This window comes from Dendrobates tinctorius, unplaced genomic scaffold (genome assembly GCF_039654945.1).
Source record: "Dendrobates tinctorius isolate UK_male_01 unplaced genomic scaffold, ASM3965494v1 ptg000104l, whole genome shotgun sequence".
NCBI lineage: Eukaryota > Metazoa > Chordata > Amphibia > Anura > Dendrobatidae > Dendrobates > Dendrobates tinctorius.
In genome coordinates this window covers 20,975,178-20,989,567 of record NW_027361772.1, presented here as the reverse complement: position 1 = coordinate 20,989,567, position 14,390 = coordinate 20,975,178, and the positions used below count along the sequence as shown (strand labels likewise).

Sequence of the window (14,390 nt, the reverse complement as noted above, 5' to 3'; positions counted from 1 at the left end):
GTTCCCACACGGCAAAATTCTGTTAGTCCTCCCACGATAGAAATGGTGCAGGACAATCCACATCAGTTAATATTTGTGAATATCATTCTGTATAGAAGCGTCAGTCTAGTATTTTTATGTTAAATGTATTTTTAAGCCGTTTTTGATTTATTCTTTTATTTTCCATCATCACTATCCATAGTAAAGTGAAATTTCAGCAATAGTGAAGTTTTCACACGGACCACTAGGCCTAATACTAGACTCAAATGTCCTCTTCTGTATAAAAGACTCTTCAGCAGTCTCATTATCATGATAGACAGGAGTACAATGAAAGCTACCACCTCCATATACAATAGATAACACAGGATCCACCATTGACAATAGGTGATGTCACAGCTCACCTCCTCCTCCTGTATGATGTTCATGTGGCCAACAGGAATTGGGAGTCCGAAATTAGGCCTAGTGGTTCATATTAAAATCGCAAGATTAGGCAATTTGGATTCTTTTTCTGTTACCCCATCTGTCTGTTGCAGCCCCCTACTAAACTGCGCCAAGTCTAGTGGCAACCTTATAAATACAGCGGGGATAATAAGTACATGATGACACTGCTGATTTTGCAAGTTTTTCCTCCTACAAAGAAAGGAGAGGTCAGTCATTTTTATCGTAGGTACACTTCAACTGTGAGAGACAGAATCTAACAATAAAAACAGAAATTCACATTGTATGATTTTTCCATAGTTAAATTGCATTTTATTGCATGAAATAAGTATTTGATAGAATAGAAAAACAGAACTTAATATTTGGTACAGAAACCTTTGTTTGTAATTACAGAGGTCACACTGCAGCAGGGATTTTGGCCCCCTCCTCCATACAGATCTTATAGGTTTCGGAGCTGTCACTGGGCAACGTTGAGTTTCGGCTCCCTCCAAAGATTTTCTGTTGGGTTCAGCTCTGGAGATTGGCTAGGCCACTCCAGGACCATGAAATGCTTCTTACGGAGATGCTCCTTAGTTGCCCTGGCTGTGTGTTTTGGGCCTTTGTTATGTTGGCAGCCCCCTCCACGACCCAACGCCGATGCTCTTTCTAAGGGAAAGAGGTTGTTGGCCAAAATCTCGTGATAAATGACCCCATCCATCCTCCCTTCAATACACTGGTCATCCTGTCCCCTTAGCAGAAAATCACTCCCAAAGTATTTTGTTCCCCCACCATGCTTCACGGCTGGGACTGTGTTCTTGGGGTTGTACTCATCCTTCTACCTCTAAACATTGCGAGTGGAGTTGATACCAAAAAAATCTATTTTGGTCTCATCTGACCACATGATCTTCTCCCATGCCTCCTCTGGATCATCCAGTTGGTCATTGGTGAACTTACAACAGGCCTGGACATGTGCTGGCGTGAGCAGGGGGATGTTGTGGGCCCTGCATGATTTTAATCCATGACGTCGAAGTGTTTTAATAACGGTAATGTTTGAGACTGTGGTGCTGGCTCTCGTCCGGTCATTCACCAGGTCATCCCATGTAGTTCTGGGCTGATGACTTTTCTCAGAATCATCCTTATCCCACGAAGCGAGATCCTTCATGGAGCCCCTGACTGAGGAAGATTGACCATCCATCTTGTGTTTCTTCCATTTTATAGTTATTGTGCCAACAAGTGTTGCCTTCTCACCAATCTGCTTGCCTATTGTCCTGTAGCCCATCCCAGCCTTGTGCAGGTCTACAATTTTGTCCCTGGAGTCCTTAGACAGCTCTTTTGTTTCGGCCATGGTGGAGAGGTTGGAGTGTGATAGTGTGTAGACAGGTGTCCTTTATACAGGTGACATGATCAAACAGGTGCAATTAATACAGGTAATGAGTGCAGAGTAGGATGGCTTCTTAAAAGAAAACTAACAGGTCTGTCAGAGCCAGAATTCTTGCTGGTTGGTCAGTGATCAAATATTTAATTAATTTGCATTTTGTTGCATGAAATATGTGAAAATGATAAAATGTACACTCCAGCTCCTGATGATTAAAAGACCCCAGTACAAAATAATGGAGGTGTCCTCAAAATTTGTTTTCCACTTCGTTTGTGGGTTTATTGTTTTCTCCCGACACGATTATAAATGACAGGATAAGGAGCGGGCTGCTGGAGGTTGACGCTTTTCAGATGCTTCCCCCAGTCATGAATAAACCCAGGATCTAGGGCCTGTGGTCTTTTTGTGCCGCCTTTGGGATGAGCCCCTTTTACAGTGTCAAAGCTCCCGTTGCGTTTATTATGTTCCTGTCGCCTCAATGGATAAGCTACTCACGCGTTTCACTTTTTTTATTGAATTTGTCCCCATTGATCGTTCTGGATTATTCTTAATCTGTAACGCTTGATCACCTGTTTTTTTTGCCTTCCCGCAGCCCCCAGAGGAAGTTTATTCATCCGGTGACTCGCTGACAATCAGGTTCCACTCGGACGACTCAATTAACAAGAAGGGATTTCACATTCGATACACCAGCACTAAATTCCAAGACACTCTTCAAGCTCGCAAGTGACATCCGACCACTCCGTCCTCTGCCTCATTGGATCTGGGACCAAGTCCTTCTACAGGGATGTATCCTGAGCTGCGGGACCCCCCCACCCCAAAAAATCTAATCTGCGGTTGTAAGGCTGCAAGCCGCATCACATGGGATAATGGACTAGATGAGCCTCAGGGATATCCAAGGGCACAGACTCGTGTCGGCAGAAGAAAATAGACTATTTCCATATATATATATATATATATATATTTACACACTCTGTTCCATTTGTACATGCGTATACACACATGACATACACTCTGCCTAAAACGTGGGTGCTGTGCTGAGTGCTAAGGGGAGGTGGATGGGGGTCCGAAGTTATCCTGTGAATTTTGCTTCCTAGGTCTTTAGTCATTTTCTCTATGGAAGTTCCAGCCCCTCCCCCTTTTTACTTTTTTGTATTGACCCCCTCCTTCTCTAAATTTTAATCTGCCCCTTTTGAGGGGCTCATATTCTGTAAAGGCTTTTGTAAAGGCTCCCCCTTATTTTATAGGCCTCCTCTCGCTTCATCCGATCTTGAAAAGACTAGAATTCGTACTCGCTGAGCCATGTACGGAAGTTCCGGCCCTGTAGCACTTGGCGAGAGCGTCTGCCATGAATGTGTGTAAGCTATGGACTCATTAAAGATGGTCGCCACTGTGGTTCGAAGTGTTGAACTGGTGCTCTGTTCATGAAAATGTACAAAGAGAACAACCATTAAATAGGAATGCACATGTGTGATGGATGCCGGAGTGTTGTACATGTGGTATACGTGAGTATGGTTATATACAGCTGCAACAAAAATTACCCCTCCCCCCCACAGCAAATTTGGTTTATTAGCAAAATGTACAAACGTTCAGCTGTCTGCAATCACACGAATGATGTAAATAACACAACGAATATGTGATTTTTACAAATTCAGCACAAAAGGCCACTTTTTTTTTTTGGAAGACTTATTCACCCTTTTATATAAGGTCTTGAGTACTTAGTAGAGCACCCCTGGCTGTTACAACCTGCTGCAAACTTGATGTATGGCCAGACAGCAGCTTCTTGCAGCGTTCCTGAGTTATCTTGGCCTGTTTCTTATGGACAGGTGCCTCCAGGTTACTGATATACTTGGGTTTCCTGAAACACCCGCCGCCTTCACGTCCCACCAAAGATTTTCTATGGGGTTCAAGTCGGGGGACTTTGTCACTCCAGAATCCTGGACTTTTTCTGAGATCAAGCCTTGGTGGACTTGGAGGCATGTTGAAACGTGCAATGACGCCCAGGCTTTATCTTCACAGAAGGAGGGTGCTATCTCCTAGCATTACCAAGCCACTGTCATGCTTCACTGTAGGCATCACCCAACAAACCCCATGCTTCACTGTAGAGGTAACTAAGCCATTGCCATGCTTCATTGTAGGTATCACTGAGCCACTTGCATGCTTTATTGTAAATATTAACCAGCCACTGCCATGCTTGGCCATAGGCATCACCCAGCCACTGCCATGCTTGGCCTTAGGCATCACCCAGCCACTGCCATGCTTCAATCTAGGCAGGGTGTTCTTTAAAACGTATGCTTAATTTTTTTTCATCCAGACATCCCGCTGGTCCAAAGGCAAAGAAAAAAAAGTTCTCGCTATGTTGAATATTGGAGCCAACTGATTTTTTGGGTTTTTTTTGTTTTCATTCTGCTCTTGTGTGAGAAGTCACTCGAGGGTATTTAACCTCCTGCCTCTTCAGAAATCTGGTGGCAGCCGGTGACTGCTTCGAACTCTACTTCTCTCTGTATGTTTAGAAACATTCAGTGCATTTTTATCTAATTGTAACATTTTCCTGGTTTGTGCAAGGCAAGAATCACTTTTATTAAATGTTTAGACCACTCTCTTGACAACCCAAAAGTATTACTGAACTGAAGGCCACTGCCCATTAGGAATGGGCTAAGGCTCCTCAGGGATGAGGCCAGAATCTGCTGTCTGGCGATACATCACATCTGCAGCAGGTCATAACAGCCAGAGGTGCTCTACGAAGTACTAAAGACACTTGTCATGAGGGAGTAAATAATTCTGTGACTGCAGTCATCGGTGAAAGTTGCATTTTGTGACAAGTTTGGATAAACCACTTGTTAACGTTGGTTGTTAATTATTTGCAATGTTCTTGTTTCATTGGTTTATGGCAAAAGCAGAAAGTTAGTAAATGTTGCTTATAAACCTAATTTGCAATGGGGGGGGTGTGAATAATTTTGTTTGCAGCTGTGTATAATATAGGAAATCACTGACTCTTTAGCAGAGGTGTAGCTAGAGGTTTGGTTCAGGGGGGACCCCTAACCATGTAACCCTGAATGCAACTATGGTGGCGTCCCCCAATAGTGGATGTAGGAGAACCTCAGCAGATGACAGCGCTGCTACTGAAAATAATCTCTACACAAAGACCAGCACTGATATTACCACCATATAGTGGAAGATAACAGTCCTGCAGAACATGTAAGAGATCACAGTAGTTATAGATGGTGACTTACAGGTGACATTCTTTCTGATGGAGTCGTTTACTTTTCCATCTGGCCCAGACCGACATGATGACTTCTCCAGCCAGGTCTTGTTTGCAGAGATTATAACAAAGACACATTACACTTCTCACATTTTGGGCACAAACCCCTCATCCTGCTGATACCCCAGTGCTGAGCCACTGCTGCCCTATGTGTCCTTACTAATACTCCTCCTACTGGATTCCTCACCCTAGATTCCCTTTCATTGCACTCGTAAAGTATGATGTCAATAAAAGTGCCCCACAAACACTAAGATACCCCTACAGTGAGTACTCTCCGAACGCACAGTATGATGACCCCACCCCTCAACTGCCCTGGGAATATATGGTGACCCCCAACACAGTATGATCTGTCCCCCCCCATACAGCCCTCCATGCAGTATAATGGGCCAACATTCAATATAATGGCCCCTACACAGTATGGTGACCCTACTGTACCCCACCCTTCAACTGCCCCGGAAATATATGGTGACCCCCAACACAGTATGATAACCCCCCCCCCCCCCCATACAGCCCTCCATGCAGTATAATGGGCCAACATACAATATAATGGCCCCCACACAGTATGATGACCCTACTGTACCCCACCCCTCAACTGCCCCAGAAAAAGTATGGTGACCCCCAACACAGTATGATCCCCCAACTGTGACCTCCTACATAGTCTTTTCATGCAGTATAATTGGCTTACATACTTTGTAATGGCCCCATAGCACTCCACACTGTACTATACCCTCCACACGGTATGATGGACCCCGCACAAACCTTCACACTTTATAATTGCTTGTTCTAAAAAACAAACAATAAAATACAATTCTGTCCTCGTTACTCCACTGCTGCGAATTTTTATAAATGAGGCCTAAACGTGTGCTGGCTACAGTAAAAAATGTTTTTTCGAGAGGTCTGATGCCCCATTAGCGGGCAGTCGTCATGTAATAGGGGTTTGAAACCTGCTCTATTAGAATGTGTGGCCACCATGTAGTACTCCATTTGCCTGATGCTTGGCTGGCTCTGGCTTATGGGAGCTGGACCAGGCTGTTAGGACTGTCAGACGGCCATATAAATCGGAGCTAGCGAGAATGCAGTGCACGGACTGGCTGGCGGCTCTGCCCACCCGAGCGTGACAGCTGTATAGAATCATATGCCACTATCTGGCTCGGGGTAGCGGCCGGCCAGTTCGTGCACTGTGCTCCGATTTTATACGGAGGCTGGTCACTCAGTGATCGCAGACATTAGGCTGGGGGCTACACAGATTTTGGCCGCAACACAGGTCACACGGCCAAATTTAGATAGGAATCGCTGTGAAGTGAATGGGGTCACATTGTGACCCCGAGGGTACAGCGACCACGCCATGCAAGTTACAAAAAGCACAGCGACGTTGGATTTTTGTGATTGATTTTTTTTTTTTTTTTTTTTTTCGGTCTGCGGTCGCAGTATTGCACCCACATTAACTTGTATTACGCTGGAATACCTAGCGGACTTTGGCCATGAAGTAAATGTGGGCCTACGCTGCGACTGTAGACTCTTTCCCAACATGCGACTCCAAGATCCTTTCCCAACATGTAGTGGGTGTAATAATAATATGACCAATTATCTTCAAATAGAAATGTAGAATAGTTCTTCTGATTAGCTATGTCATTTACCCCAGGTGCAGAGCATTGCAATAACTTAATTATCCATGGTTATGACCACTCATATAGTGGAAGTGAGTTGTTAGTGATCGTAACCTGGGATACCTAAGCTACTGTAATGCCCTGCACATTGGGTAAGCGACATAGCAAATCAGAAGAACTATACCACATTTCTAATTGGAGGTGTTTGCTGATATTATTGTTATATGTATTTCATATTGGGATATGATCTTGGAGATGGGCATACCACTTTCCCTTTACTACAGACTTTATTTATTTTTTGTTTTTAGACCTGTAGAAGATTTTCTATGGTCATATGAATTTGTGAAAAACATAAAGCATTTTTTTTTTGTTTTTTTTTTTCTTGTTAAGGTAGGACTCAGACCTGAATGCACAAAGTGACTGGTAGCCATGGTCATAACAAAGCCACTGGTGGTGTGTTCTGAGGGTACATTGGTTCTCACATTTTGTATTTCAGATAAGGGATATTGCCTCCAAGCTTACAACCTTGTGAATGGGGGGGGGGGGGGGGGGGGGTTACGTCCAACATTCATTGTTCCTCCTCCTGGTTTAGTGCATGGCAGAAGACTTCTGGAATGTTACCGTGTCCTCCACACAATGGAGACAGGATGTCTGGCTTTAAATGCACAGGAAAAAAGTATTTTTAATGTTTGACCCCCAAGTAGATTGTATATCATTCTACATATTATATAGGAAATGCTTGTTTTTGGTTGTAGCATTGTGCCCCTTCAAGGAAGTACACTGATGATTTGGGGCCCCATAATGCAAATAAGAATGGAAACTGGCACCCCCTGCTGGTGGTAGTTCCTGCTATCACATTCGACCACCCCAAATCTGGCATTGCCTTCCAATTCTACTGTCAAAGATGAACCTTGTGCTCAGTGTTGGACTGGAATGCCAAGGGCCCACCAGTAATAACTCCAGGGTCCAACTACGTGTAAATGTGACTTTATCCTCAATCACAAATTTATATAACCATGAACTGGGTAGATTGTTTAATGAATAGGATGCCGCCTTTGTCTGTACATAATGATTCCAGTATATAGTGCCGAGTACTGCTTATATAAGAGGGTGGTGACCCACACTTGCACAGCGGCCCACCAGAGGATTCTCCTGTGGGCCAGTCCGACTCCAAGACTTTTGGTGCTTATACACGAACACAAGATCTCTATTTTATTTATACACTAGCTGAAGAGCCCGGCGCTGCCCAGGCATAGTAATGAACTACGGTTAGAGTGTATAGCCCCGCCCATACCGCATAGCCGCATTCACTAAAATATCCCACATCATCCCGTCAGCCAGAGCCACTGGACTACTACCCCTAATATCCCACATCATCCCGTCAGCCAGAGCCACCGGACTACTACCCCTAATATCCCACATCATCCCACATCATCCCGTCAAAGCCACCGGACTACTACCCCTAATATCCCACATCATCCCGTCAGCTAGAGCCACCGGACTACTACCCCTAATATCCCACATCATCCCGTCAAAGCCACCGGACTACTACCCCTAATATCCCACATCATCCCGTCAGCTAGAGCCACCAGACTACTACCCCTAATATCCCACATCATCCCGTCAGCCAGAGCCACCGGACTACTACCCCTAATATCCCACATCATCCCGTCAAAGCCACCGGACTACTACCCCTAATATCCCACATCATCCCGTCAGCTAGAGCCACCAGACTACTACCCCTAATATCCCACATCATCCCGTCAGCCAGAGCCACCGGACTACTACCCCTAATATCCCACATCATCCCGTCAGCCAGAGCCACCGGACTACTACCCCTAATATCCCACATCATCCCGTCAAAGCCACCGGACTACTACCCCTAATATCCCACATCATCCCGTCAGCTAGAGCCACCAGACTACTACCCCTAATATCCCACATCATCCCGTCAGCCAGAGCCACCGGACTACTACCCCTAATATCCCACATCATCCCGTCAAAGCCACCGGACTACTACCCCTAATATCCCACATCATCCCGTCAGCTAGAGCCACCAGACTAATACCCCTAATATCCCACATCATCCCGTCAGCCAGAGCCACCGGACTACTACCCCTAATATCCCATATCATCCCGTCAAAGCCACCGGACTACTACCCCTAATATCCCACATCATCCCGTCAGCCAGAGCCACCGGACTACTACCCCTAATATCCCATATCATCCCGTCAAAGCCACCGGACTACTACCCCTAATATCCCACATCATCCCGTCAGCCAGAGCCACCGGACTACTACCCCTAATATTCCACATCATCCCGTCAGCCAGAGCCACTGGACTACTACCCCTAATATCCCACATCATCCCGTCAAAGCCACCGGACTACTACCCCTAATATCCCACATCAGCCAGAGCCACCGGACTACTACCCCTAATATCCCACATCATCCCGTCAGCCAGAGCCACCGGACTACTACCCCTAATATCCCACATCATCCCGTCAGCCAGAGCCACCGGACTACTACCCCTAATATCCCACATCATCCCGTCAGCCAGAGCCACCGGACTACTACCCCTAATATCCCACATCATCCCGTCAGCCAGAGCCACCGGACTACTACCCCTAATATCCCACATCATCCCGTCAGCCAGAGCCACTGGACTACTACCCCTAATATCCCACATCATCCCGTCAAAGCCACCGGACTACTACCCCTCATATCCCACATCATCCCGTCAGCCAGAGCCACTGGACTACTACCCCTAATATCCCACATCATCCCGTCAAAGCCACCGGACTACTACCCCTAATATCCCACGTCATCCCGTCAGCCAGCGCCACCGGACTACTACCCCTAATATCCCACGTCATCCCGTCAGCCAGCGCCACCGGACTACTACCCCTAATATCCCACATCATCCCGTCAAAGCCACCGGACTACTACCCCTAATATCCCACATCATCCTATCAGCCAGAGCCACCGGACTACTACCCCTAATATCCCACAGAGCCACCGGACTACTCACCCTAATATCCCACATCATCCCGTCAAAGCCACCGGACTACTACCCCTAATATCCCACGTCATCCCGTCAGCCAGCGCCACCGGACTACTACCCCTAATATCCCACATCATCCCGTCAAAGCCACCAGACTACTACCCCTAATATCCCACATCATCCCGTCAGCCAGAGCCACCGGACTACTACCCCTAATATCCCACATCATCCCGTCAGCCAGAGCCACCGGACTACTACCCCTAGTATCCCACATCATCCCGTCAGCCAGAGCCACCGGACTACTACCCCTAATATCCCACATCATCCCGTCAGCCAGAGCCACCGGACTACTACCCCTAGTATCCCACATCATCCCGTCAGCCAGAGCCACCGGACTACTGCCCCTAATATCCCACATCAGCCAGCGCCACCGGACTACTACCCCTAATATCCCACATCATCCCGTCAGCCAGAGCCACCGGACTACTGCCCCTAATATCCCACATCATCCCGTCAGCCAGAGCCACCGGACTACTGCCCCTAATATCCCACATCAGCCAGAGCCACCGGACTACTGCCCCTAATATCCCACATCATCCCATCAGCCTGGGGTCAGAACCAGAATGCTGAGTGGAATTGCCCTGACTTCCATACCAATTATCCCTTTAAGAGAGGCCTGGGGTCAGTACCAAAGCGAAGAGTGGATTTGCCCTCACTTCCATACCGGGGATCTCTTTAAGAGGGAAGATGTGCCTATGGGATGGAGGATGTGTGATGGGGATATGGGCAGGGAGGGTGATTCATTTCTGTCATGTGCTCTCAGCTGCTTTCTGGGGGGCAGACAATGGCCGGGAGATTATGTTCCCGGGGATGCTAGTTTTCTCCCACCCGGTCAGCGTCTGCTGAGGTGTTGTCGTGGAGTGAGAAAACTGTTGCTCATAGCAACCAATCACAGCTCAGCTTCTTTTAAACAGCTCTGGTGAAATGAAAGATGCATAGTGATTGATTGGTTGGTGATACACACACACATTCTTTCAATGTTTATTTATATATATATATATATATATATATATATATAGATGTGTTGTGACTGTCACACATGCAGCGGCGGCGCCGAACAGCTGATTATCGGGAGCGCTCCAGGTATCTGGGTTCCTGAGGCAGCTATTCGGCAAATGCTATAGCTATTCGAATAATGACTTATCCGAAGCAATTCGCTCGTTCCTAGTAATTTCCCAAATGACTAATTTTTTCCCTATCCATTTAAAAGGGAGAACTTGCTGATCACTGGGAGTTCGACATCTGGGACCCCCAACGATCCAGAGATCGAGGCTCCGCAGTTCCGTCCTAAATAGAATGGAGATGCACATGTTCGGCCTCTGTTCCATTCATTTTCCATGGCGCTCCTGGAAATGGCCAAGGACAGTGCTCAGCTTTCTCTGACAGACAATGAATGGAGAGGAGGTTGAGCACAGGAACCTCTACTCCATACAGGATGAGGCTGTTGAGCCCCGGCTTGGGTTTTAGCAGATTGATGCCCTACAGTGAGCGAGCAACTTATCTCCTACTCCATAGATAGCTCGTGATTTTGGGAATAACCTATTAATCAACAAGTATTCATTTTCCCTGCAGTGCCTCCACTGGTAAAATTAAGCATTACAAGGTGCACATAAAAATCTATTTACTATGTAATGCACCGATGCTTCAGCTTGAATAACGCTCATTATAGCTGCTGTCCAATTAGGCTCAGTAAGTGCATACAATTTTATTACCGTAACTTATTTTTTTTGCGGTTTTTAAGAAAGTGGTGTTTTTGACTTTTTAACCATATGTAAAAGAAAAAAAGGCATACGGGCTATATTGGTGATTTTTAAATACAAGCAAAAGGAAACCTCTATGGACGTGGATTTGAATCGTGTTTTTTTTTTTTTTTAATGTGGAATTTGAAATAGAATCCATATAAAAAAAAATGGAGCGTTTCAATTGTCTGACCTCTGTTAACCAATTCTAAACTTTTTTTTTTTATATATGGGCTCATTGCATGGAAATAAAAAAAAAAATTACTGAATATAAAAAACAATACTCCCATCTTTTTCCATCACAAAATTTTAATAGAAATACAGAACTTTGTCCTTAAATCAAACAATACATTTTATGAATATAGTTGATTAGAAGGTATAGGTAACGGGATAGCTGACGTTGCGCACACGCAAGAACATGCACATTCATGGTCTGTTTATAAAAAAAAAAAAAAAGTACATGACCAGAAAAGTATATCACCACTGTAACACGTGTAGGTGATCGTATGTATATACATTATATATGAGGATTGTCAATATCGCGTTAACATCTGGACATGAACGACTGTGCTGGACGTCTACACATAGCAATCACTACATGGCTCTAAATAGGGGGTCGGTTATGTGATTTATCCAGCCCCATTAACTGCAATAGGACTGAGCTGCACAACCTGTGAATAGGAGGTTCAATAGGAACAGCCGTATTTTTTTTTTTTTTTTTTCAAATCTCTTCAATTATACAGTTTCTTCCCTGAGGCACGAGTATAATGAATGACAACAATGCGCCTCCCATACCAAATCGTCCCGAACGTTCCTTCATTACCCGCTACATTCCGAGCTCTGCGTTCCTTCAGAACGTGAATGCCCAACCCCAGTTGTTTCCAGTGAGCAAGATCATTGGGACTTTTTGGAAACATGAGGCCCAGTTTGTATCCATATTTTTTTACCGCCATCTCATTGTGCCATAAATAATGAATATCCCTATGCTATCCATAACTTTCCAAGAACCTTGGTTTTCTCCTCTGCAGAAACATCCAGTTTCATCTTCCAGCTCGTTTCTCCAAGAAGTAGTTTGAGATGCTACGCTACTCGGTTCCCACAATTTTAGGACTTGTGTTTTCTGTGGGGACTGGTTTTGGAAATGCGCTAATTACACTTTCAACACCATAAGCAGCACAAACAAATCCCTTTAACTTGACGAACACTAAACTACGCTTGGCTCCCTAGCGCCCACCGAAGATATTGCACACCTTACAGCTGGGATCTTTCTTGGCGTCGGCCGTGGAAAGACTCATCAGCTGATGCCCTTTGATCTCTGACAGTTGCCCCATGCCCATTGGCACTGGTTCCGTGTAGACTATCTCCAGTAGAAGATCTTGTGCGTGCCAGTAAGTTCCCTGCTCACCCCGGGTCAGGAAAGGGTTGTTCTGTGGGTCCAGCAACGGCAGACGGGCACTGCAGAAGGCATCGCCTTGAGACCCTCGAGGAGCCAGTACTAGGACGACGTAGTGGTAGGCACTGTACATGCAGTAGAAGTCGGCAAAGTACAGGTGCGTGTTTTCGTTGAAGAGATACCCGGCTGGAATCGTCACCCTCCATCTCCCATAGGGAGAGTCGTGCGGGGGCAGACCGGTGTTGAATTCTGTGTTGCAACTGAAAAATATACCATGGAGTGTGCCACTGATTGGTGATCCATGACTTCCGCTCTGGTCTTTCAGGGCTGGAAGCATAATGCCTCCCCACTTGTCCCTGTCCAAATTACACAAAAAAGGGGGGAAAAAATGGGCGTTAAAATATGTACGTTAATTTCCAAAAATGATTATACTCCTCTAACTAGTAATGGATAATACAACCTCACCCTTCGCTAAAATGAGAACAAAATAAAAAAATACACAGAATTTTATTAGGAGGAAGTGCTGTACTCGAATTTTAGTTTTTGAGTTTCATATAGGCTATGTGCACACGGTGCGGATTCTGCTGCGGATCCGCAATGATTCTGGCCCTGCGGGTCCGCAGCAGTTTCTGCTGCGTTGTACAGTACCATTGTTTCCAATGGTAAAACCAAAATGCTGTACACATGCTGCGGATTTTTCCGCGGGTTACAATCCGCAGCATGTCAATTGTTTGTGCGGAATCCGCTGCGGTTTCACATCTCCATTGTAGAGGTGTGAAACCGCAGGTCTTTTTGACCTGAGGTTTTTCCAAAATCCGCGCGGAAAAATCCGCACCACTGAAAACTACGTGTGCACATAGCCTTATACAGTGCACGTTATGACCTGACAACATGATTCTGCAGGTCAGGACGATTACAAAGATACCAGACTTGTATTCCCTCCTCAACACTGAACACCAAGAAGGGATGATAGCGTGAGGTGACTTATAAGCCATGCATGCTGCTCTGGGAAATTAGATATGCACTCTCCACAAGGATAAACCTTACCCCTTACACCCCAGGCCAGAGTCTCTCACCTAGTCACATCAGATCTCATACTTTGCACTGATGAGGAGCAATAACCCTGAAACACCAAGTAAGCAAATTGAGATTCTGGTTTGGCGTTTATCCTAAGTCATTGCAAGGCTCATTAAAGGATCATAGAATTGGAATGGACCTCCTGGGCCATCTGGTCCAACCCCCTGCTCAAAGCAGGATTCGCTAAATCATCCCAGTCAGATGTCTGTCTAGCCTCTGTTTGAAGACTTCTATTAAAGGAGACCTCACCACTTCTCGTGGCAGCCTGTTCCACTCATTGATCACTCTGTCAAAAAGTTTTTTCTAATATCTAATCTGTGTCTCCTCCTATTCAGTTGATATTGACTTTTTTTTTTGCACCTAATTCATTATTCTATTTGCGCCTTTTTTTTAGCTTATTTTATATGTGCTTTCCTGTTTTTATTCGCTTTTGTGGGCAAAGTTTAGCGATTCCATTTTCGCCTGATTTCATAAATTGTGAGTT

General features: G+C 45.5%; 2 protein-coding genes across 4 annotated transcripts in view; one reads left to right on the top strand and one right to left on the bottom strand.

Moving 5' to 3' along the window:
* BMP1 (bone morphogenetic protein 1) overlaps positions 1-3,160 on the top strand; it is a gene marked incomplete at its 5' end in the record, with an annotated part of 47,032 nt that extends 43,872 nt beyond the window's left edge. The window contains one exon of the mRNA XM_073588955.1: positions 2,361-3,160. Coding sequence (XP_073445056.1) covers positions 2,361-2,495 — 135 coding nt within the window. The remainder of the gene's footprint in view (positions 1-2,360) is intronic.
* An 8,567-nt stretch (positions 3,161-11,727) lies between these two features.
* The window catches only part of PHYHIP (phytanoyl-CoA 2-hydroxylase interacting protein), a 66,412-nt gene continuing 63,749 nt past the window's right edge, over positions 11,728-14,390 (bottom strand). For all 3 annotated transcript variants that reach the window (XM_073588938.1, XM_073588940.1, XM_073588939.1), the window contains exon 5: positions 11,728-13,185. In XM_073588938.1, coding sequence (XP_073445039.1) covers positions 12,660-13,185 — 526 coding nt within the window. In that variant the 3' untranslated portion in view covers positions 11,728-12,659. The remainder of the gene's footprint in view (positions 13,186-14,390) is intronic.